General features: G+C 36.9%; 1 protein-coding gene across 1 annotated transcript in view; it reads left to right on the forward strand.

Moving 5' to 3' along the window:
- The first annotated feature begins 243 nt into the window (after positions 1-243).
- Positions 244-25380, forward strand: part of LOC134665720 (very long chain fatty acid elongase 7-like) — a 40385-nt gene continuing 15248 nt past the window's right edge. The window contains exons 1-5 of the mRNA XM_063522690.1: positions 244-393; positions 744-964; positions 5775-5965; positions 9532-9612; positions 24835-24997. Of these exons, the coding sequence (XP_063378760.1) occupies positions 865-964; positions 5775-5965; positions 9532-9612; positions 24835-24997 (535 nt within the window). The 5' untranslated portion in view covers positions 244-393; positions 744-864. The remainder of the gene's footprint in view (positions 394-743; positions 965-5774; positions 5966-9531; positions 9613-24834; positions 24998-25380) is intronic.

The following is a 25380-nucleotide window of genomic DNA, read 5'->3' on the forward strand; positions in this document are numbered from 1 at the left end:
TAACTAGTCGGACTGTTTTTTTTTTATTAAGAAACCGCGGAAAATCGCAGTAAAAGTATAAAACTCGGGCTGTTGGAAAACAAATGCAACCGCCAAACCGGTCAAGCGATCCGCGCAATCGCTCGCAGTAATATCATCTTTTTACAGCGGTAATAGAACTCAATTCCGCCTGACGCAACGAATGATATTCGTCCTTGTGGTGGCGTGGCGTGACGTACGTCGTGATTGGTCGAGCGGTGGCGGGCTATTCAATTGTGGTTGAGTTCGCGGCGCGTGCGCACTTTCGCGGGAAGCTCAAGTTTTCGCTTTCATTTGGAGAAATGAGACGTGCGCGTGAAATGGGCTTCGTAAAATTCGTGTAAAAATGCTTCATTACGCCGTTGCGAAATATAGGTGCGAAAATTACATTTTGAACGAAACGTGTTCTGTGTTGATTTTTACAAATAACATTTTTTTTAATTACCTACCTACCTGTTCCATACATTATTATTTTGATCGTATGAATCTTCAATATTCTATAAAAAATAAATCGATTTTTAAATTAGATTTATAGCACCTTTATGAAGGCTGTATTACTTAAAAATATTCCTATTGTTATCAAATACAATAGTCTTTTTACAAATCCAAAAAACCCTGTCCTCATAGAAAAAAAACTATTGATTTTGAAAAACAAAAACTTTTCATTGTAATAACCATGTCAATGATAGAAACAAAAAAGTTAACCTAACTTTTTTCTTTTACAGGTGACGACTCCAGAGCGGCAAATTGTTGCCGGCAAAAGCAAGATATAGACAATTATTGAATTCGTTCACTTATTATAGTGCAGTGTAGTGACTTCAACAAGTGTAGTGAGAGTTATCGAAAATGTCGGGTTTTGTGAAAATCGCTATCGACGATTACTATTCGGACAGTAATTGGACAACCATTATAGAAAAATACTGGTTGGCGGCCGAAAAAGTGTCAGGTATTTATTTTTTTATTTTTTATTTGTAATATTACATTCTCCTTATTTCTTGAAATGTCAAGTTCATTTCCAAATATTACTTTTGATGCCCGAGAATTCATTTTCCAAAACACTTTTATCTTATAGCAAGTAGGTATTTAGAGTTAGATTAAGAAAAGTCAGCAACAATTTTGATAGCACACACACTAAATATAAATAAATAAATAAATCCATTTAATTCGACCAACTTTGCAGCAGTGCAAGTGTTATTTTAAATAAACGTCAAACTTCTATGAAATTATGACGTATTGCTTGCACAGCGTCTGTTATCAAAATCTTTGCAGACTTTTCTTGATCTAAGTCTAGTCATGATTTCTATAAATTATAGGAGCTCTTAAATAGGTACTTACCTAAATTTATTTCTCTATAGTGTTTTCTCTTGAAGACTATATAATTATTCTCATAATTGATTGCTTCGAGATTAAGCTACTAATTTAAAGAATGCAACTAACTGTACTAATTGAAGTTTTGTAAAAAAATATTTGTCATCAATTTGCGGTTAGCGTAGATGCCTCACCTCTGAAGGAATACCTAATCAATAAAAAGTGTCAATCACGGTGCAATATCACTCTATTTTCATTCTGGGTGGCATTCATAGGTATTTGAAAAATCTATTGATTTTATTTTTATGTGATATTACACACTCCACTAACATAATTAATATCAAAGTCAAATTGCAGTTCATTTCCGGAAGCGTGCAGCGTAAACCGGGTTACATTATTGATGAATATGATATTAATTTTGTTTTAGGTACTCATTTATTTTAAGTACATTATAGGACGTAATGTACGTATAGTTAAATTAATTTACCTACTAGATACTTATTAGATGGTTTGTGATTGAAGTGTCATTTGATATGCAGTTTGTCAGAGATTTTAGATACATTCCTATATTCCTATAAAATACACAACTGAAAGTGTAAAATAAAATATAATTATAATACATATCGGAAAATATTTCAAAATTTTTGCTGCGATTTAGCACCGAACATTTCTTTTTTTTAATTTATGCTTCTTTGACATTTTCATAATTATCAGCTATGTTAAAAAGTGTCTAAAAATAATGTACATTTCCATAACAAATATTTATTAACTTTAAAAGCCAACCAATTTTTCAAATATAAATATTTTCTTTTACACTATTAATACGAACATATAGGTAAGTAAAAACGGAGACACATTAGAAGGGAATTTTAATTCATCTAAAAGCAAAATGAAAGTGCGTTTAATAACCAGTATACATTATAAAAGTGTGTGAATTCAAATCAACTGGACCGCGACTTTCGCGAACTCAAAAAGTGCGTAAACTGACAGATGGAAGTGAGCGGAATAGGCTGACAGCCGTTCTAAAAAACCCTTAAATGATCATTTTTGAGGATCTAATGCTCGAAATACCAAAAATTAAAAAAGGGACTAGAAATTAAAGTTTAACTATAGACATCAAAACTTGCCAAGACATAATACAATATTGATTTGTGTAAATAAATTGTTTACAATTCGTAAATGATTTCAATATTTTGTTATAATTATTTATAATAACTTATCGGTCTTATCACATAATAACTAATAACAAAAGAATAAATATGTAAATAAAAATTCTTCGAAGAGACGTACTAAATGCCCGATAATCATGTCATAGGCACTAAAAAATTGACTGAGCCTGTATGATGATTCAGTAGGTATCCTAAAAAAAGGACACAGCTATTTTATATTTTGAGTCTTTGAAAACCTTCAGGCTGCGCTTCCACCAGAGGATGAGCGAGGATGTGTTTTTAAGAACCAATAGAATCACTGCACGCTGATTGGGGAAAACAAATAAAGGAATTTTATTGGTTCTTAACAAACACATCCCTTGGCATTCTTGCATCTCTGCTCTACGCAGCCTTTAGGCATCATAAAAAAACTGAACCCTACGACATGTAAAAAAAATCGTTGTAATATTTCCACATTCGTCAAACGATCTTTGTAGCCTTTTGTAACATCCAAATATATATAATTATGTTATATTATACTTATTTTCATTAGTTCTCAAACAATAACTTCAGGTCACTTAATAATTACTCTCTGACCTTACCTCAGTTGAATGAATCAAAAGAATGAATGAATTATCGCCGCGTGCTAAATTATGACGCCAATGTCAGCAATGTCGATGGACGGCCTTCGGCCATTTTCATTAGAAAATACAGCACGCTATGTACTAAATGTGCGTCTAATTTATAAGTATGACTACGCTAAGTTTGCACTAAATTTTCACTCTTGGCAGCAACGTGTCATGTTGCTCTAAACTTTAGAGCAACATGACACTAGAGTCTAAAGTAAAACACAAAGTTAACGTTAGTTAGCGTTAGCTTTGTGGTTAGAGGCAGCAATGTCCCGCTGGAATATTGCAGCAGTAGTGCTGGTGCCGTATGAATCCGAACCGTACCTTTAAAGTTAGTTTACTTATTTTCTTGTCGGTCAGCAATGCAGTCTGCAACAGTCTCGCGCTGCAATAATGTGGTATTGCTGGTTCAGTCTATATCCGAACAGTACCTTAAAGTTGATAGTGATGACCTGATGACGTAATAATTTTATGTATGTCGGCGGCCGACCGTAAGATCAGGCATATCGTGAAATTCCTAGGCATATCGTGAAACGTGAAAATCTTTAACTCGTTCCCAGAGTCGACGGAGCGTAGCGGGGCTCCTATTTCTGGGCAGTTTGCCCTTCGGGCATCTGAAGCAACCTAACGAACCTATCCTACCTATATATTGGTTTAATGTGACTATCGTCAAAACATTACACACGAACATTACGATCTGCTTTATCTTACGATCGGCCGCCGACATGTACATAGTTATATCAATTTACTTAATTTGTACTTTTGTAAGATCTACACATGACAAGTCAGCTTTATCTAAAAGAGAAATGTTTAAGCAAGCGCAAGTTTAATGAGAAGAATGTTACGTTACGAGTCCCCAAAGGACAGCCAGCAGTAAACATCATCCGACAGGAAGATAAAGTTAGCAAACTTCTTTCATCTGTGGTACCCAAGAAAAAATGTGATCCAAGCACCTGTACACTACCTGTATCTGTGCACCAAGGTCATTGGCTTGCGAAGATTATGAAATCAGAACACCATTAAACATAATTGGTGCGACGTTCATAAAGTCCACTGTTGCTTGAGATTCAATTCGCACTGCAAATCATAATATATCTTGTCTTGGCTGGGTTAATATTTAGAGCATAACTAGGTACTTGAATTGAAATGCGAACCAAATTACTGTTAGTTATGGAGATACCAACAGATGACAGATCATATTGCATAGCCTACGACAAAATTGAAAAAGGTCATATGCACAGATAAGTGACAGTATGAAGATAAATTTATGATTAGATGGTTGATAGAAAATATTCGCGGAGACAGTATGCTACCTTGCGGTACACCGGCCCTGAAGAAGGAACACAAAATCGTCAGTTAATAAATATCCAAACCAACAGTATCAAAGGGCTTGCTGAAATCCAAAGATGCTCATTGTCAAGTGTGTGAAGGTCGTAGTGATCCGGAAATATCGCGGGCGACCGTTTATTCCTCAGTTTAGGCCCGCTGCGAGACAGGAAGTGTGATGAAAAACGTATTGGTGACATTGAGGCAATTTAATTATTTAATTTGGAAATAATGTTGTGTACTAGCTTGATTTGTTTTCTTTTATAACACCATTTGAATATTTGATTCAGATTTGACGTGTTCTGCGTGTGACCTTAGGCAGGCTAATAGATTGACAAATAAGTCCGGAAGTTGTCACGTCAATGAATTGGCTCCGTCTCTCGCACAAATGAAATGACTATTTAGGCAAAGAAAAGAATGATGTATTATTTTAGGTGATACCTACAAGCAGTTTAATCGTATTGATAGCATATTAGACAACACATGGTTTCACCATAAGCACTTCTTTTAGATCTTTGTGTTTTTCGATCACATGGTGTAAAACCTAATTTAGCCCTATTAAGCCAATGCCACAAAAATTTGTCTCACTCAACTAGAAAGGTAATTCTAAATAACCGCCGTTATATCAAACCGCTAGTTGCGAATAATAAACCATGTAAACCTCACAATTTCACTGCTCTTTTTACGCGGTATTACGTAAACGTAAAGCGGCAGATACGTTACGTCCGTGACTTTCACGTCTAACCATGGTTGGTTGGTGATAGCTTTATGGTGTTTTATCGATAGATAATTGATTAAATAACTAACGATACTGCATAATATCATAATGCAAGGAAGTATCATAATGTAAGAATAAGGAGTGACACAAATTCCCCTAATTGATGAAAAGAAGACGAAGATAATAATTCGTTAATAGAAAACGTAATGTATGGGCACAGTCACGTGACTTTTCGTAGCATTTGTCATGCGTTTACATTATTTCGTTTGGCAATTGTCAATGTACGATTTTTGGCTTGGCTAGGTTTCCAGGAAATATGTAAGGTTAGTGAACTATGAATCTTAGCTTCAGTCTTCAGTGTATTTGTTTGAAACTTACGTCATTGTCAGTAGAGGTGACAGCAAGGTGTCTTCTATTGGGCATTAGCTTGTCGAGCACTAGTACCTTTACCTTACACATTAGAAGGGGAAGACTTGTTTCCTCTTAAATTTTTGTTCTCCTCGAAAAAGTCGTTGCATAGTGTTATAGGTACGTGCTGCCGAATAGGACCATACCTTATATTAAGAACTCAAGCTATACATTCTATACTACCCTTTTTGTTTTTTTTATAAAGTCTCCCTCTTCCAGATCCTCGGGTCCAAGGATGGTTCCTCTTCGACACGCCCCTCCCCACCCTGGCCATGGTCATAGCGTACCTGGCCGTCGTCATGGTCATAGGCCCGCTATGGATGGAAAACAAGAAACCCTTCAAGCTGAAGAATACCTTGGTGGCGTATAATGCTTTCCAAGTTTTGCTGTCTTCTTACATGTTTTATGAGGTGAGTATTTGTTATTTTTAGGGTTCCGTAGCCAAATGGCAAAAAACGGTACCCTTATGGATTCGTCATGTCTGTCTGTCTGTATGGCCGTGTATGTCACAGCCACTTTTTTCCGAAACTATAAGAACTATACTGTTGAAACTTGGTAAGTAGATGTATTCTGTGAACCGCATTAAGATTTTCACACAAAAATAGAAAAAAAAATTGGGGGTTCCCCATACTTAGAACTGAAACGCAAAAATGTTTTTTTTCATCATGCCCATACGTGTGGGGTATTTATGGATAGGTCTTCAAAAATGATATTGAGGCTTCTGATATCATTTTTTTCTAAACTGATGTGTGTGTGTCCCTGTAACTTCTAAAATAAGAGAATGATAAAACTAACAAAAATATATGATGTACATTACCAAGCAAACTTCCACCGATAATTGGTTTGAACGAGATCTAGTAAGTTTTGTTTTAATGCGTCATAAACCGTAAACCGCAATTTTATTATGTTACTTGCTGCTACGGAACCCTTCATGGACGAGTCCGACTCGCACTTGGCCGCTTTTTATAAAGAATTATGCAAAATCAGAGGGCCTACCGCGAACCACGTTCGACGTGTTGCCTCTCTGTCACACTGGTAAATTCGTACGTAAGGTGACAGAGGGGCAACACGACGAACGTGATTCGCGATAGGTCCTCAGGAGTACTGTAGAGCACTAGCTGTTCATACAATAAGGTTTCGATCAGCTGGCTTAATTTTAATCCAATTGCGACATTTTCTTTGAGCTTCTGGACAAATGCAAAGCTAAGTTACTCCGCCGTTGCTGTTCAGATAATGATGGTCACAATTTTATCGTCACTTTTACGTGTTTGAAAGTAATAACCATGAATTAATGAGAGATAAAAGCGCTACTATTTTAAGCCGCTGTACAGTATCTTAAATGTATGTATCTTACACTTAATGGGTTTTTACAAAGTGATCATTAGTTTTGGCTTAGCTGTGTAAAATTGATATATGACAAAATATTTAAACAAAGATAATTTGCGTAGTTAAGTTTTTTTTTACTTTAACTCTTAATGCTTGTTTCGTTACAAGCTTCTTTTTTTTTATTTTAAACAATAGTGTTTTTTTTTGCACTTAATAATACACTAACGTAAAGTCAGCAGTTACTGAACTAAAACTCATTGCATTAATTTTATTTATATAAATCCCTATGGGTGGGTAGACCCCCCACAAGGTGGACTGATGACCTGGTGAAGGTCGCGGGAGTCCGCTGGATGCGGGTGGCGCAAGACCGGTCATTGTGGCACTCTTTGGGGGAGGCCTATGTCAAGCAGTGGACGTCCTCTGGCTGATATGATGATGATGATGATGAAATTCCTATGCGCGCAGTTTAATTGATGGGCCGAGCACTATTCCCGTACGGTAATTTATGAGCTCTAGTCGCGTGTAAATAGTTAATCTACTTCGTTGGCCACAAAATAATACATGGAAATGATCACATAAATGTGATTTAATATCTGTCATCTAATACATTTTTATTCTTCCGTCTGCGTTTATCCAAAAACCATGGTCATATTGGCTACGTCTCGTCATACTCACAAGTTGTAGCTAAACAAACAGATCAGAATTTACAATATTTATGGCCACTAAACCACTTAGTTAGGTTTAGAGGTTAGCAGTGCCGTGTCATGAACAAACGTCTCTAACCACAGCGATGTCAAGGATGCTAATCTTCTGAGGCGCGCACCCATGAGATGCAACTTGAACTAGAAATCTCTAGAAATGCGAAATACTGTACACTATGTTCATCTCTGTGAGACATAACAAATTAAAAACTTAAAAGGAAGAAAGAAATATAAAAGAAGAAACTTGTTGAAGAAGTTTCTAGCGAGATATAAGATACATCGCAGGCCTATCATCCGCTAAAAGTTGTGTGAGATACACAGTCATATTGAATAAGGTGGTGACTTTCTTGCGTCAACTGTAATAATTTAAATATAAATCCAAAACTCTAAAATAAAGAGACTTGTTTTATTCTAATGACAGATGTAAGTAAGTGATGCATGACAGAATCTTTTTTATTCAACATTCATTAGCACATAACATAACTAAAAATAATTAGGCACACAAAATTAAGAGTTGCGCTAAATGGTCCCCACTCATCTCGATGTCAGTCACGGTATGAGCCATCATGACACACTCCGCGACGCTAATTATTTTGTAGCGTAAGCGTCACACGTAAGAGTTTTAAAGTAGGTAGGTAGTATTTTTTCAGCTCGTATTCAGTGTAATGATAGCCTAGAATCGCCGAGTGTGAGGAGGTCAAGATCTGACTCGAGCTCGGGCGAAAGTGGTCGAGAACTGGTTTGCATCGAAACGCTCCATTGTATCGAAGATGCTGCTAGACAAGTACCATTCACTGACTAATTTTAAACCTTATAGAAAAGGAATAGAGTCTAACAATGGTTAGGAGATCGTGTTGATAGTTTGATAGTACCGGAACTGTGCACAAAACATAGTGTATTCGATGCGATGTCAGGCGCTAAGCCCTCGGGGTATTTGATCTTTGGAGATTTATTTTATAGTATTAATTGCGGCCATTTATAATTTATTTACTTTATCCTAACAAGAATCTAGTAAGTAGCAGGCGGGGCCCATTTCACTTTCACTGTCACATCTTATTAGTTTTGCCTGCCGTCTGTCTCATTAACAATGAAGCAAATACTTACCTAAATGATTGTTTTTATATCTGGCGGCTTTTTTAAAATACCCGTTCGTAATATTTATATACAATATTCCATTTCCAAACGGAACGATTTGCTTCGTTTTTTTACTGCGGCCAACTAAGAAAAGTAAGAAATTGAATCCGCTCCCGCCATTTGTATTCCCTGAGAAATATCACCTCGGTCTCTTTAAAGCAAGAGTGAATAGACTATTACTGAACCAGTGAGCTCCATCTTAGAATCTGTTTTCTCTTTCCATCAGGTGTGACTATGGCCAATCGCCGATCAGTTTATTATAAACAATTTCTTGAGACCACAGTTCTCTAGTGTTTACGATAGGATAGCCACATAGGCAGTGCATGCACTATCCATTGCCTTGACCGGCTGCCCGCGTCCGGCGTTGCATTCGGTCAACCGAAACTGAATTTGCAACTGCAGCTATGCACTCATGCTGTCTACAGTTGTTAAATTTGTCTGTGATTATCCTTATTTCCAGTAAATTGAGGCATTAATGAAATAATATTTGTCATTAAATAAAAAAAAAACTAATGTTGAAACAATATGAATCTAGGGATAAACTTAAGTTAAAGAATGTCATGTTATATTGAACTTATATTTGTAACTTATACTAGTTCTTCTAAGTTAGTTGTTCTTTTGTTGGTGGTTTGTTATATTTATTTGCGTATTTATTTTTGCGGTGGTAGGGTGGAAACATTAATTGCATGTAAAAAATACGCAAGTAAGTATAACGGGTTAGCACTGATTGACTAGCTCGTTATCTTTTCGCGGATTAGCAAAGTAATATTTTGGTTTAGATTATTTATTTTATTTTTATTTTTTATTTGTTCCAGCATCTAATGTCGGGATGGTGGGGAGACTACAGTTTGGCGTGTCAGCCCGTTGATTACAGCGAGAGCGAACAAGCGAGACGGGTAAGTTCTCTCTCCTTTACTATTTATAGTAGATGCAAACCAAATTGACAACCAGGGTCATATATCTCTCTCACCCTAACCTTCGACCACGCGAGCGTGAATGAGAAGGTTTTACGACCCTGGTAGTTTGGGTTCCGTCTACTATAGCCTTATGGGACCAGCTCCAAGAGACAGTTTACATTCGGAAATCGATACCAACTTTTAGTATGTTGTTATTCCAGGAGCCCAAAACAATCTACCGGCATGATTAATGATTATGGCCATTGTAATGGGAGAAACAAACTGTATACCGGCAGTTGAAACCTTTAGAACATTTTCACATTGCCCGATCCGATATTGGATACCGACAGCTGATTTTGTCGAATCATTCGGTTAATCCTTGGAAAAAACAGCTCCTAGAAGTTTTATGCCATAATTAGTCTTAATTCTGAAACCATTAAATTTTCAGAATTACAGTAAGGTTATAAGGTATCCTATAGATAGGTTAGGTTAGGTTCGTTTTATGGAAATCCTGAAAAGTTACACGTTTCTGAAAATACCAAATTATAACTAACAAAAATGCGGACAAATTAATATCTTTAAACTTTATGGGAAACAATAGAGACCCGTTGAACCGTTTTTGGTTTAAGACGTTTAAGTGCAAAAAAAACTATCATCGCTATACCTAGCACGCGGTTAAGATATCGCTACAACCATTAATTTACTAAACATTAATTAAAATAAAGATCTTAAGCACATTTTAACAACCTCCGTTACCCAGTCCAATTCATCTCTCATTAGTACGAAAACTCACTGAATTTATTTCGGAATTAAACTGCATAATTATTATAATAAACGTTTTGCGTGACGGAAACATCACTTTAGTCTAATGTCCGTCCGTCCGTTTGTGGGTTAGCTGTTCACGCGTATGTGTATTTTTTTCTCTTACATACCTTCCAGTGGCGGCGCGTCAAACATATCCATAGGCAAGCCGGGGCTAATTTGGCTTACATGTTTCCTTTACAACTCTGCTCAAACGTCCAAAAACAGGCAAGCCGGTGGGAATCGGCTTTTATGGACGCGCCGCCACTGCTACCTATCTAATCCATATCGAGTCTTACTCGTATAATATTATTTGTGTCGAGTCTAGTCAAAGGTCCAACTTTATCGCTTACCATAAGGACGAGATTTGCTTGTATTTTTATACGAATAACCTTTCAAAGCGTCCTTATAGCAAACGGCAAGTGGGACTTTTTGCTTAGAAACGACACATTTGTTAAATGTTTTTATTTCCGCTATCACAATACGACGATCATAATATAAACTCGTATAGATTAGCTTAAAATAATTGATAATGTAATTTCATATTACGAAATAAATAAATCGAAATCTAAATCTATTGACGGGAGATCCTCTTTCGTTTCAGCAATAATCAATTGCTTGTAACTTTGGAAAACATTTATTTACATACAATATATATACAGTGGTACAACTAAACGAAATTAATAACTAGCTTAAATCTAAAATAGGCCCCTGAGGCATTGTACCAAGGATGCTGGCGGCATTTCCCCGCTGTATCGCAATACTGATACGTTGTGCGAGGTAGCCGCCAGCTCTTCGGTCACCAGTTATTGCTTGTTATAATTTCGTCGAGAATGTCCCGGTTGCGGTGTAATCAGTAGGAAACAAAAACCGAGGAAAAGGTAGATGGACTGTGTGACTTGTGTGAGAGATGATATGAAACGAACGCAAGTTAATGATGAAATGACGGGCGACAGAGAGGTGTGGATGAGAAAAATATGCGGCGCCGACCCCAAGCGAATGGGGCAAGGGCAAGAGACTGATGATATATCTTATTCGGGCTACAATAGAAATAGTGTCTGCAAGTCTAAAACTGGTTATTTAGTGTTTAGTCTAGCCATTGCAACTCTCACTTCTAGTTATTAAGTACCTAGACATTTTGACAATGACTATTTATCTTTTGACAATGCGAATAATTTATTATCTGTCAGCATTAATGTATACAAAATAGCAAAATCTCACGGACTATTCTATTACCTAACCTAAAACGGCTAAAACATTTGAGAATGTTAATAAAAACTTGTTACAGTAAATAATTGTGTAATTTTCCTTAGTCTCCCGTTGACCACAAACGCTGCAATGGGTTCGGGGCGTATTTTTAATTCATAAACCGTATTTGTATTTTTAAATATAATTATATATTTTTTTTTTAATAATAAGGAATAAATTGAATTTGTACGAAACCCTTGGTGGCCGAGTGCGACTCGCACTCGTCCGGTTTTTGAAGAACCCCATGAATGATTTCACACTCACCGTATTTCACATACCTACAAGAAATTATTGACTTTTTCATCTTAATGAATGAAAGTAAACACCAGATTTGACCCATATCAAACATAAGCACTTAAACATTTGTTACTAAACACGTGAACACACTTCAACACTCAAGTTTGTCAATACTATGTGTTTGTGAATTTGAAATGTACTTAGGTAGGTAGTAGGTACGCCAATAGATATCTTTTTAGTCATATAGCGTAGATAAGTCATCACATCATGAATATTTTTGTTTTAAGTAGAAGCATGCCATATTCTCTTTTTAGGGTTCCGTACCCAAAGGGTAAAACGGGACCCTATTACTAAGACTTCGCTGTCCGTCCGTCCGTCCGTCCGTCCGTCTGTCTGTCACCAGGCTGTATCTCACGAACCGTGATAGCTAGACAGTTGAAATTTTCACAGATGATGTATTTCTGTTGCCGCTATAACAACTAATACTAAAAACAGAATAAAATAAAGATTTAAATGGGGCCCCCATACAACAAACGTGATTTTTGACCAAAGTTAAGCAACGTCGGGAGTGGTCAGTACTTGGATGGGTGACCGTTTTTTTTTTGCTTTTTTTTTGCATTATGGTACGGAACCCTTCGTGCGCGAGTCCGACTCGCACTTGCCCGGTTTTTTTTGTTACTTTGAACAAAATTATGATGAGGAACTGTAAAAAAACTTGCCGTGGACCTCGTCTGGTCTTCATGAGCAGTTCCATTTCACCAAGTAGTACAAAATACATGAAAAAGCTTGGTTTCAGATAAAATAAAAAAATGCTATAAGTACGCTTATAAAATCGCCAAACATGAAGTATGCGTCGTTGAATAGTTCCGTTCTGGTCATCATCAGCAGTTCCACTTCATCTAATGTCACTTTTTTAATGTAAATGATTGATTTGATAATGAAAAAACAAAAATCACTTTTTTAAGGCTATAAGATCTGGAGAGTTCCCTTGATTCCTCATGGATCCCATCATCAGAACTGAATTTTGTTAAAAATTCGACCAATATCTGTATAAACTTTTAAAGGATAAGGGTTCATTAACCTTTTTGGCAAGGAACCCCAAAGCAATATAAAAAAAACCGGGCAAGTGCGAGTCGGACTCGCGCACGAAGCAAAAAAAAAACGGTCACCCATTCAAGTACTGACCACTCCCGACGTTGCTTAACTTTGGTCAAAAATCACGTTTGTTGTATTGGAGCCCCATTTAAATCTTTATTTTATTCTGTTTAGTATTTGTTGTTATAGCGGCAACAGAAATACATCATCTGTGAAAATTTCAACTGTCTAGCTATCACGGTTCGTGAGATACAGCCTGGTGACAGACAGACGGACGGACAGACGGACGGACGGACAGCGAAGTCTTAGTAATAGGGTCCCGTTTTACCCTTTGGGTACGGAACCCTAATGAATGACAGACTATATAAATGACGCATCTACCTGCGCGCGGGCATCAATGGGTCAAGTTTGTCAACGGCACAAGCTATACACTTTCCAACGTCCGTGTGCTCTTACTATTCGAAAGTGTTGTGTCTAGATGGACGAAGGACATTGGTAATGAGTTTTACATTAACAATAAGAAGCTAATCAGTTATGACTTACGCAAATTTGCAGTTTTTATATTGGATTTTTTGGTTTTTTTTTTGCAGTTTTTATATTGGTTTTTTTGTAATGGCGCTCTCTTGTGTCAGAGGCCAAGATCCTCTTTGGGTCACTGAGCCAGTGATGTATGTATGTATGTATGTATGTATATTGGATTTTAATCTTGCTTAAATGCCACGAAAAAAAAGCCACACGGAAACTAGATTATATTTGCAAGGGCAGACTCTAACCAACACTTTAAATGGTAAAACTGGCTAGAAAAAAAATGAAAATCTGTCCAATTTTCATTTATTTTCAGTTGTTACTATACCTAATACATATCATAGCATTTTGTATCTAGTATAAAATAGCTATTTAGTGATTTTACGTATCGATGGATCTGATAAGTAAAATTTTAAACAGAAGTATATTTTCAGAGAGCTAATATGTAAAGAAACTCGCGCGATGGCCATTTTTTCCGTCGTTTCGTTAGTCCGGTGCGATATAGGCAACATATTTTTCCAACTAATTTTCTGGCTTTACCATTGTAAATCTAATAATTCAATAATTATCAATGAATGATCAACGCGGAAACTGTCAACTTTCAAAATTGTAAAATGTTTAATTCTTCTTTTTATATAATTTAATTTCTTAACTTACGTTCTTACTTAGTATATGGCGTTGACTAAAAATGGTTAGAGTTAGACCAACAAGGTAAGTCTGCAACGATTTTGATAGCACACACCCATACAACCATTTCTAGTCGCCGTTACGACGCGGTGTTGACACATCTTGTGTCGACACCGTCTGTTTCGGTCACAATTCCAGTCGCAGAGTCGTCGCCGTGTCGACACAGTTACCAGAAATGGGGAAGGGTCGACACATGACACAAAGTGACATAAAGTGTGGTCGCCGTGTGCACACATTGTTTCGGGTTTGCGACTACTTTATGCCAAAATCATTCGTTCATTCGTTCATTTTGCTCCTGTCAAATGGAAACTGTCAGATGGAAAATAGTTAAATAAAAATAAGTGACATTAATACGCCATCTCTAAAACGGATTACAAGACGTAATTATATATTGTTTGCATTTATATTACAATAGGACTTAAATTATTATGGGGAATTAAACTGCTCGAGTGATTTGATAAACTAAGTGTAATATAATCAACGCGCCATCACATTGTTTTAGTTTAGCCGGAAATGATATTGTTTACTTCTCAGTGCCTGTGTTCATAACTACATTATTTGATGCATTTTTAGTACTTCGATGCGTATACTATACTTAAATAACAGAAATAACTCTTTACATACTACGAAACTTGTTAATTATGATGTATAAATATGGTTTAAGGCTGAGAAATATTGCAGTCACAAAGTAGTCGCAAATGTTTCGACTTTGTGTCGACTCTGTGTAGACACATGACACGCGCTGTCAAAAGTAATAACAAAGTTACTGGATTTGCAAAATGGCTCCTTGTGTTCATTTGTTTTCAGATATTCTCAAAGTGTAAAAATGCCGTGGTCAGAGATGGGACTTAATAGATTTACCACCTTATTCATAATAGTTTACTAAAGTTGACAAGCCGATAATAATCGTTTGTCCCTTTCCGACGTATTGGTATGATAGAAAGGGACAAAGGATTATTATCGGCTTGTCAACTTCAGCAAACGTTTATGAATAAGGGGGTAACTGTTTATTCGACTAATTAATGGAATAAAAAAAGTTAATCCTCAAATTTTAATCGCGATTAGTTTAGTCGACCTAACATAGATTGAAATTGAATTAATCTGAATATTAATCGAATAAATTATCGATTAAATCTCGGTTGGAAGTTGACAGGGGGCCATTTTTGTACGTAAAAATAATAGAAATGTCTTGCATGCAGATGGTAGCCAAACACTTTGTTTTTGATTTATAGGTTTTAGGGAGTGCCGATTTCGAAAATGATGACCATTTTGGAATCCAAAATGGCGGCCATGCACTGTGTCATAAAAGTCGTCATGGATGTCGTTTTATACGTTTTAGGGGACCCCCATTTTGAAAATGATGACCATTTTGGAATCCAAAATGGCGGCCATGCACTATGCCATAAAAGTCGTCATGGGTGTCGTTTTATAGGTTTTAGGAGGCGCAGATTTCAAAAATGAGGACCATTTTGGATTCCAAGATGGCGGCCATGCACTATGTCATAAAAGTCGTCATGGATGTCGTTTTATAGGTTTTAGGGGGCCCCGATTTAGAAAATGATGACCATTTTGAAATCCAAAATGGCGGCCATGCACTATGTCATAAAAGTCGTCATGGGTATCGTTTTATAGGTTTTGGGGGGCGCAGATTTAGAAAATGATGACCATTTTGGATTCCAAAATGGTGGCCATGCACTATGTCATAAAAGTCGTCATGGGTGTCGTTTTATAGGTTTTAGAGGGCGCAGATTTCGAAAACGATGACCATTTTGGATTCCAAGATGGTGGCCATGCACTATGTCATAAAAGTCGTCATGGGTATCGTTTTCTAGGTTTTGGGGGGCGCAGATTTAGAAAATGATGACCATTATGGATTCCAAAATGGTGGCCATGCACTATGTCATAAAAGTCGTCATGGGTGTCGTTTTATAGGTTTTAGGGGGCGCAGATTTCGAAAACGATGACCATTTTGGATTCTAAGATGGTGGCCATGCACTATGTCATAAAAGTCGTCATGGGTATCATTTTATAGGTTTTGGGGGGCGCAGATTTAGAAAATGATGACCATTTTGGATTCCAAAATGGTGGCCATGCACTATGTCATAAAAGTCGTCATGGGTGTCGTTTTAAAGGTTTTAGGGGGCGCAGATTTCGAAAACGATGACCATTTTGGATTCCAAGATGGCGGCCATGCACTATGTCATAAAAGTCGTCATGGATGTCGTTTTATAGGTTTTAGGGGGCCCCGACTTAGAAAATGATGACCATTTTGAAATCCAAAATGGCGGAAATGCACTATGTCATAAAAGTAGTCATGGATGTCGTTTTATAGGTTTTAGGGGGCCCCGCTTTCGAAAATGATGACCATTTTGGAATCCAGAATGGTGGCCATGCACTATGTCATAAAAGTCGTCATGGGTGTCGTTTTATAGGTTTTAGGGGGCGCAGATTTCGAAAACGATGACCAATTTGGATTCCAAGATGGCGGCCATGCAGTCATAAAAGTCGTCATGGATGTCGTTTTATAGGTTTTAGGGGGCCCCGCTTTCGAAAATGATGACCATTTTGTAATCCAGAATGGCGACCATGCACTATGTCATAAAAGTCGTCATGGGTGTCGTTTTATAGGTTTTGGGGGGCGCAGATTTCGAAAATGATAACCATTTTCTATTCCAAAATGGCGGCCATGCACTATGTCATAAGAGTCGTCATGGCTGTCGTTTTATAGGTTTTAGGGAGCGCAGATTTCGAAAATAATAACTATTTTGGAATCTAAGATGGCGGCCATGCACTATGTTAAAAGTCGACATGGATGTCGTTGTATTGGTCATGGTTATCATTTTCGAAATCTGCTCTTCCTAACACCTATAAATCAACATCTATGACGGCTTATATGACAAAGTGCACGGCAGACATCTTGGAATCCAAAATGGTCATCATTTTCGAATTCTGCACTCCCTAAAACCTACAAAACGATATCCATGACGACTTTTATGACAAAGTGCACGGCGCACATCAAACATCATCAAACTGGTCATCATTTTCGAAATCGGCACTTCCTAAAACCTATAAAACGATATTCATGACGACTTTTATGACAAAATACGTAGCCGCCATCTTGGATTATAAAATGATTATCGTTTTCGAATTCTGCACTCCCTAAAACCTATAAATCGACATCCGTGACGACGCAAGTTATCTTTATTTTCAGATCTAACAAATTGCTACAGAATACAAAGGACAAAAAAAGAAGCGAGGAGGTAATGAAACAAGCAAAAATACAGTTGATTCCTCGACGCGATTGGATGCTTCTTAAATTGTGTCCAGATTTTTTTGTCATAAAAGTTTTTATTTTTCACATATTGCTCTCACAAGTTCCGTGACATTTCGACCTTGTAATTTTTTAAGTAAATGTTTTTGTTTATCTATGAGGATCTCACTAGAATAATATAATCAAGGTATGTTTATATTTGATGATTGAAATAGTAACGCAAAATAAAATATATATTTGTGTCTTATATTCCTGCCGAAGACTTTTATTTTTCCTTTTCCTTCTACACAAGTTTGGACAAGTAATAAGAATTTAGGGCTCTCAATTTTATTTTGACTTCTACAGACTACAACAGTAAAGCTACGAAGCCATGTTTGGTATCGTTTTCGTATAAATTCGCAGTACTAAATTTAGTTATGGTATCACATTGACACCATTCCAAAGTAAAAACATATAAACTTACTAAAATACTTTCTTTTAAACTCCTCTTCACGCTTAAACTGCTGAACAGTTTTAATTTAAATTTAGTACACATATATTTTGAGTCCCGAGACAGGACATAATAAGTTATCTCAAAAATCAACCAAAGGTGTGAAATGAGGTGTAGGGGGGAATTCAGAATTGACTTCTTGAAGTTAATACTGTTTAATTTTAGGTTTGAAGTCATGTTTTTTTATCATTTTTAACTAAATCAAAGATGTAGAACATCCCAAATTTCATATAAATCGGTTCAGCGGTTATTGATTTCCCGTACAAATTTCCACGCCACTTTTCACACCTGCAAAAGATGTTTTTGGTTATAAAATCTATCCTTGACCTGTTCCGGGACGCAAACTATTTCTATACCAATTTTCAACGAAATCGGTTCAGCGGTTAAGCGTCAAGAGGAGTTTAAAAAAAACCGGCCAAGTGCGAGTCAGACTCGCGTATTAAGGGTTCCGTACATTAAGTCCGACTCGCGCTTGACTGCACATTTCTAATAGGTTTTCCTGTCATCTATAGGTAAAGAACTATTTTGTGTATTCAGACGGACAGACATACAGACGCACGAGTGATCCTATAAGGATTCCGTTTTTTGCTTTTGAGGTACGGAACCCTAAAAAGATTTTTTTTAATTTTGTGGATTGGTGTCAATGTGATACGTTAAATGGATTCAGCAACCCAGATTTATACGAAAACGATACCATACACGGCCTAGCACCTTCACTGATGTAGATATATCAAGATAAAAATTGAGAGCCCTAAATAAACTTTCAAGAGCGGATATCTCAAAAACTATTCAACATATCGAAAAAATTGACTGAATAAACCTGTAACAAATTAAATTAACTTTCATTTTGTATAAGTGGCCATGTCGCTAAGATGCATAGTTTCCGAGATATAATCGAAAAACCGGATAATGGGACCTTCAAAGCCCCCTCTCTTCCCCCCGCTCAACGGCTACGGCCGGGGACTTTTGATATGTTCACCTCCTATTTTGTCCAAACCAAGTTACGGAGTCAAAAATTGTGTTCCGAGCATTTCCCTCTACAACTTTTTGGAGCATTCGTTGGCCGACCTAAGTAGCTTATTGCATTTCTTTAAAAACTTTTCTGTAAAAGGTTGACGGGTGTTGGGTGTTTATATGGTTTTGGTCGATTATTATCATTTGCATCGCCCATGATGACTTACTAGAATTACGAGCACACGAGACACTAATAATAGTTTGACAAACCTTGGTTTTCAAGAGGTATTTTATATTGACATTTGCTGTCACAAATTTGCTGTCAGATTTAGTCGCAAACCGCACGCAAAGTGCACACAAATGTGTCGACACCTTGTTTCGGAAAAGTGTACACACGGCGACGACACTTTGTTTCGAAACAATTCTAGACACATTGTGTGGACTCTGTTACGACACATTTGACATTTAGTTACCACTTTGATGATTCTGCGACTGGAATGGTTATATGGGCAGTGCAAGTGTTTATAAAGTGTAAGTGTTAGTGTCATAATTTGATAGAAGTTTGACGTTTAAAATGACAGTTGCACTGCGCGTGCTGTCAAAATCGTTGCAGACTTTTCTTGGTCTAACTCTAAACGCGTTTCAATACTAATTCTTAGCTCCACACCTCCATGGTAGTTTAGGTACTGCAAGATAAATTATCAATAATACTCTTCAAGAGCAAAAAGACTCCCATTTTTAATTTCTACCGGAAATCCGTCAAACTTTTCATTCAAGCTATTAATTATGACGTTGACAGACGATTTGACCGACCAGTCTATACTTGGCGAGTCAGGTCATATGGTGATAGTGCCATCTCTTTCACTCTTGGTTGGTCTTAACAAGGGTAAAGGAGACAGCATAATACATTATGAACTTAGTCGCCAGTTACTTTGCGGCAACTACAGCGATAACGGCACAAGCTTTACTTTCTTTCGGACCGGGCTCGAAAGTGTTGTGTCATCGTGCTTTGTTGGGTGCTTTCCTTTTAGCACTTCATAGCTGAAATGGCGAGTCTATATTTGGACACACACACAAGCGAAAATGTATTTGATGGGCATCAAAGTGGGTTGATACCTAACATTTTTTGTATCGTTTAATAATCGGATACTTCAGATTTTATTGAGGTAGATCTAGATTACTAGCTTTTAAAATAGCGAGTCTAGATTTTGACACACACATATAAGCGAATATACTTGAGAGACATCAAAGTGGTTTGATAATATTTTTTGCATTGTTAAATAATTCGGATACTTCCGGTTTTATTGAGGTAGATACTAGTATCTAAAAAACTAGTTTTCTCTAATAGTTTTATTTGAAAGTATTTGCTACAGTAGAATGGCTTCTTTATCTGTTCTAATATCAATCCAATATACTATATACATCATGTTTATTAATTATTAAAATAATTGCAAAATAAGAGCTGATGTTGCGTTGTTGCGCATTTGGTGAACTTAGAACCCTGCACAAGTATTTAGGATTTATATTCATTAAAGTATTTAAGTTATTGTTTTATCGCTCTTGCTAATATTGATTCCCGAGCAAGCGAGAGATTCCAATTTTTTTTAAAGTGAAACCTTGAGTGTTGCGAGGTCTTCAAGACACGAAGGTTATAGTACATTATTGTCGAGGCTCGGAAGTAGCTACTTGCAGGCTGAGGATTCGTTTTAAACGGACGACCTTGGGAGTCCGTTTAATTGAATCCGAAGCCAGCAAGTAGCCTTCCAGCCGAGTCATATATAGTGCTTTTCTCAAAAATGGTGCAAGAAATACAAATATTATAGAAATATTATACAAAAGCAACGTTCTTACGTATATATTTTCACAGAAAAAAGCCCTTGCCGCTTTTTTATTTTTTAAATAAAAAAATAGAAGCGTATTTTTCTGCCGAAAATACGCCAACCTATTTGAGACACCTAAATAGTCGCGGTACTAATCATCTGTTTGGCTGTTTAATGGGCCTGTGCCTTCATTTGATATGGCCATTTCAACTTTAAAAAAATTTGGAACTCGACAAATAATGGAATTTGTATGCAACATTGCAGTCCCAAAATCGAGACTGCAATGTTTTTAACTTTTTAATTTTTGACTGACCATAAACTACGCGCTTCGCGACTTATTTTTTAGACGGCAACGTCGACTTTGCCGTCCATTTTTGAGAAAAATAAATTTTGTCACCGAGTGAAACACAATTTTTTCACCACCCCAACGCGAGGAAAACAGTAACTGTAATGCATCAAAGCAAAATAAAAACCAAATGAACTTCATTCAATATTTACATATCTTTAAAATCATCATTAATAAACTACCAGCCAACATAAGGACACAACTCAAAATTTGCAAAATTACTTTCTCTCTTTTGTGGATAAAACGCAACTTTCTCGTCAGTTTTTGAACAATAACGAGCAAGCCTTTACGAGCTGGTGTGGTATAAATTAATATGAATGAATAGGATAAAACTCGTAATTATAAATTTCGTCATTTATAAAAAGCAGTCACAGTATTTATACCACTAATTTAATTCTATATAGGTAAGAGCGTGTGACTTTCAATCCGGAATTCACGGGTTCAAACCTCGGCTCGTACCAATAAGTTTTTCGGAACTTATGGACGAAATATTATTTGATATTTACCAGTGGCTTTTCGGTGAAGGCAGAGATCGTGAGGAAACCGGACTAATCCCAATAAGGCCTAGTTTCCCTCTGGTTTGGCAGGTCAGATTCTTTGGATTAGTTATCAAGCGGACCCCAAGCCCCCATGAGTCGTGGCAAAATCCCGGGATAACGCGAGGAAAAAGATAATTGGCAAACACGGAAATGGCTAAAGGCTCTACACGATGGGCCAACGCCGGCCACTCCAAGGGACGCAGACATGCGGTAGAATGAGATAGCAATATCACTTGCTTCCTCTAACGCATAAATGCGTCCATTGGAGTGGCCAGCTTTGGCCCATCGTGTAGAGGAGCCTTAAAACATACAAAACAGGCCCTTGTCCGCGACACTGGCCCGCTAGCCTTAAACGAGATAGAAAGTGCCGCATTCCATAAAAAGCGCGAGTCCGTAAGTCAAGTGTCAGTGCCACCTGTCATCTCGAGTAGCCAGTGTAAAATGAGCCTTTGGAACGAACTATGAATACAGTAAGTTAGGTCTTTATTTATTATGGTCTCTGTAAAGTACTTGCATCTCGAATAGCCAGTGGACGATTAGCGAACTATGAATAAGGAAAGATATGTCTTTTTTAGGGTTCCATGGCTCATAAGGAAAAAACGGAACCCTTATCACTCGTGCGTCTGTCTGTCTGTCCGTCTGTCAGAGCCTATTTACTCGGAAGCTACTGGAACAATTAAGTTGAAATTTGGTCCACATTATATTAAATTAGTGACCCAAAGACGAACATGTAACGTAAACAAATGAATTTCAAACATGGGGGCCATTAACTTATTAGAAATGTCAAGTCAAGCGTGAGTTGGACTTAATGTAAGGTAGGTACCCTTGGAATGCGAGTCCGACTGGTACTTGGCCGGTTTTTATGGTATTAATATAGTTGGCCTGTCACCTATTTGCCCAGTGGACGATGAGCCTTTGGTATAAACTATGAATACAGGAAGATAGGTCTTTTTAGGTAAATGTTTAAGTTAAAAAGTTCTTTGATAAGTAAACTGTATTAGTTATAGATGGTTATAGATTAAATTTTATAGCAGATGACGACTTTGAACACGAGAGAGTTGAGTATTAAAATTATAATATGTATGAACTTATTTATTTGTTTTAAAAGGGGACAAAGTTGTTGATTAACCACTCGTGCTAATATTGACACTCGAGCAAGCGAAAGATTACAAAAATGAACCACGAGAAAATTGATTGACTGATTAATTAGATTGATTGTAAGAAAAGTTGAATCTTGAGCGTTGCGAGGCTTTCAAGGCATGAGGGTTAAACAAACTTAGCAACCTTACACACAAACTTTTCATCAGACCAACGCTAATAAAAATACTAGGTAGGTAACTCTTCTTTTTCTTTTTCCTCGCGTTAATATCCCGGCAGTTTGCCACGGCTCATGGGAGCCTGGGGTCCGCTTGACAACTAATCCCATGATTTGACGTAGGCACTAGTTTTTACGAAATTTATTGGAATTAGTCCGGTTTCCTAGGTACTAGGTAGGTAACTGTAAAACATTAAAGAAATCCAAATGAACGCTATTAAATATTTATCTTTTTTACTAGCTTACAACAATTATTTCGTAAGATGAGGTGGCATGATGATAGCATGCCGGTTACTACGGCGTTTAACATAACACGGCATAATTAAATTTCATTAATAACAATATAATGACACCAGTTACATTCCTACCATAGCTAGAGGTCCGAGCTTGGCATATTATAAATAATTATAATTGTAAATAATAAATAAATATTATAGGACGATTTTGAATTTACACAGATCGACCTAGTCCCACAGTAAGCTCAATAAGGCTTGTGTTGTGGGTACTAGAGGTCGATATTACATAACGGAATTCAAAAAAACACGGTGTATAATATTTCACATATATTAACATAAATTAGGAGATATATATATACATACGTAGAGATACCATGTGTTTTCCTGTCAATTGTGATGAAACTCTGTCAAGTTCACGCACAGAGAAAGCTTTCTCAGAATCGAGATTGTGGGCTTGGCATCGGGAGGCGGCTACCATACAAACGGTCAAATACTTTTGTAGGTATGAATTAGGGCTATGCGTCTTTTCTGCGGACATCATAAAACAAATGCACTTTAAAGCCAAATTTTCTTGATGGACCTTATAGATATTTTCCAACATACTTCTTCTTAAAAGCTATAAATGTAAGTTTTCCCGAACGGTTTTGACCCAAATACACGATACAAATTATACGGTGTCTTCAAAATTTTAACTTTCATTTTCACCCCCTTACTGAATTTCAAGAAACCTTTCTTTGTGATAAATATCGAGTTTGACTTAAAACGTTTTAAACGTCCTTCAACGATTTTAGCTGTGCGTTATCTTCGTCAACTAAAGTCGTAAACCTCGTAACTCTTAGAAATTGGTTACTTTAGCCAACCACGCCTAATGTTACAAATCTCTTAATTTACGAAAAAAGGGTTAAAAATTCACGTAGGTAAATAGCTATCTTAACGCACATACCTAAATAGCTAAATCATTTAATTTATTTATGTACTTATTTTATTGGCGCCGGCACGGTAGAATAATTTCATGAGTTTGATACTCTACCTTTATTTTCAATAATTTCTCGGCATCATAAACAAAATAATGTGTATGAACTAGCGGGATTCCGCCCAAACCATTATATTATGAAATTTATAGACGCTACAAAACCTGTTTCAGCCACAATGTCACCTGACTTCGGATGCGGATGAAAAGTGAAATTTAACTCATTGATTATTCGCAATAACTTGTGTAACAGAAACGTGTTTTCGTCATTATTTAAGACATTTTCGAAAAGCCTATCAGCCATAATTCTTAATCCTGTTTCTTTAATAAAAAAAGTGATAGTTACGCGTTTGGATTTCTTCTCTCGAATTTCTCTTTGTTAAGTTTAACATGTTACGGTGCAGAATTTATGTAAAAACAGTCCTCCTGCCTAATAAGGACCCTCTGCTCTCTCTCTCTCTCTCTCTCCTCAGCATTATTATTCCCATCTGATTGTGGGGTCTACTTTTCTGGTCTTTTCTCTCCACTTCGCGCGATCGGACGTGTCGTCTACTGAAACGTCGCAGGCCCTCATGTTTTTTGCTATGGTGTCTGCCCATCTCATCTTCGGTCTTCCTCTTCCTCTGGACCCTCTGCTCTATGTGGTTTTAAAGGATTTTGTGTACTTATTTTTTTATTCTGTCCATAGATGCTGCATCTATGCTGGGTGTACTACTTCTCCAAACTCTCCGAGTTCGCGGACACGATATTCTTCGTGCTTCGGAAGAAGAAGGGCCAAGTCTCCTGGCTTCACCTCTACCACCACTCCCTCACTCCTTTCGAGGCGTGGCTGCTCGTCAAATTCATTGCTGGTGAGAAAAAAATCCCATAGTCAATATAAAAAAAAATATAAATATAAAAACATAAGTCAAATCAAAATGACAGATAAGGATAAACGATCAATAGCTAATAAGTCTAATAACGCTTGTACCGCGTTTACGAAGACATTAGAGTTTCACATTCTTCATCAACTCATCATGACAAAAATGCAATAACAGAGGGCCTACCGCGAACCACGTTCGACGTGTTGTCTCTTTGTCGTACTTTTAAACTTAGTACGTAAGATAGGCCCTCAGCAATGTATTTAATTTTTTAAGGAAATTGATAAAGACATCACCCGTTTTCCGCTGTTGCAATGCTGCACCAGTTGCAATCTAAATGTAACCTTTATTATTAATCCCTCCTCACGTACTTC

Source organism: Cydia fagiglandana, chromosome 7, assembly GCF_963556715.1.
Source record: "Cydia fagiglandana chromosome 7, ilCydFagi1.1, whole genome shotgun sequence".
In the NCBI taxonomy this organism is placed as follows: domain Eukaryota; kingdom Metazoa; phylum Arthropoda; class Insecta; order Lepidoptera; family Tortricidae; genus Cydia; species Cydia fagiglandana.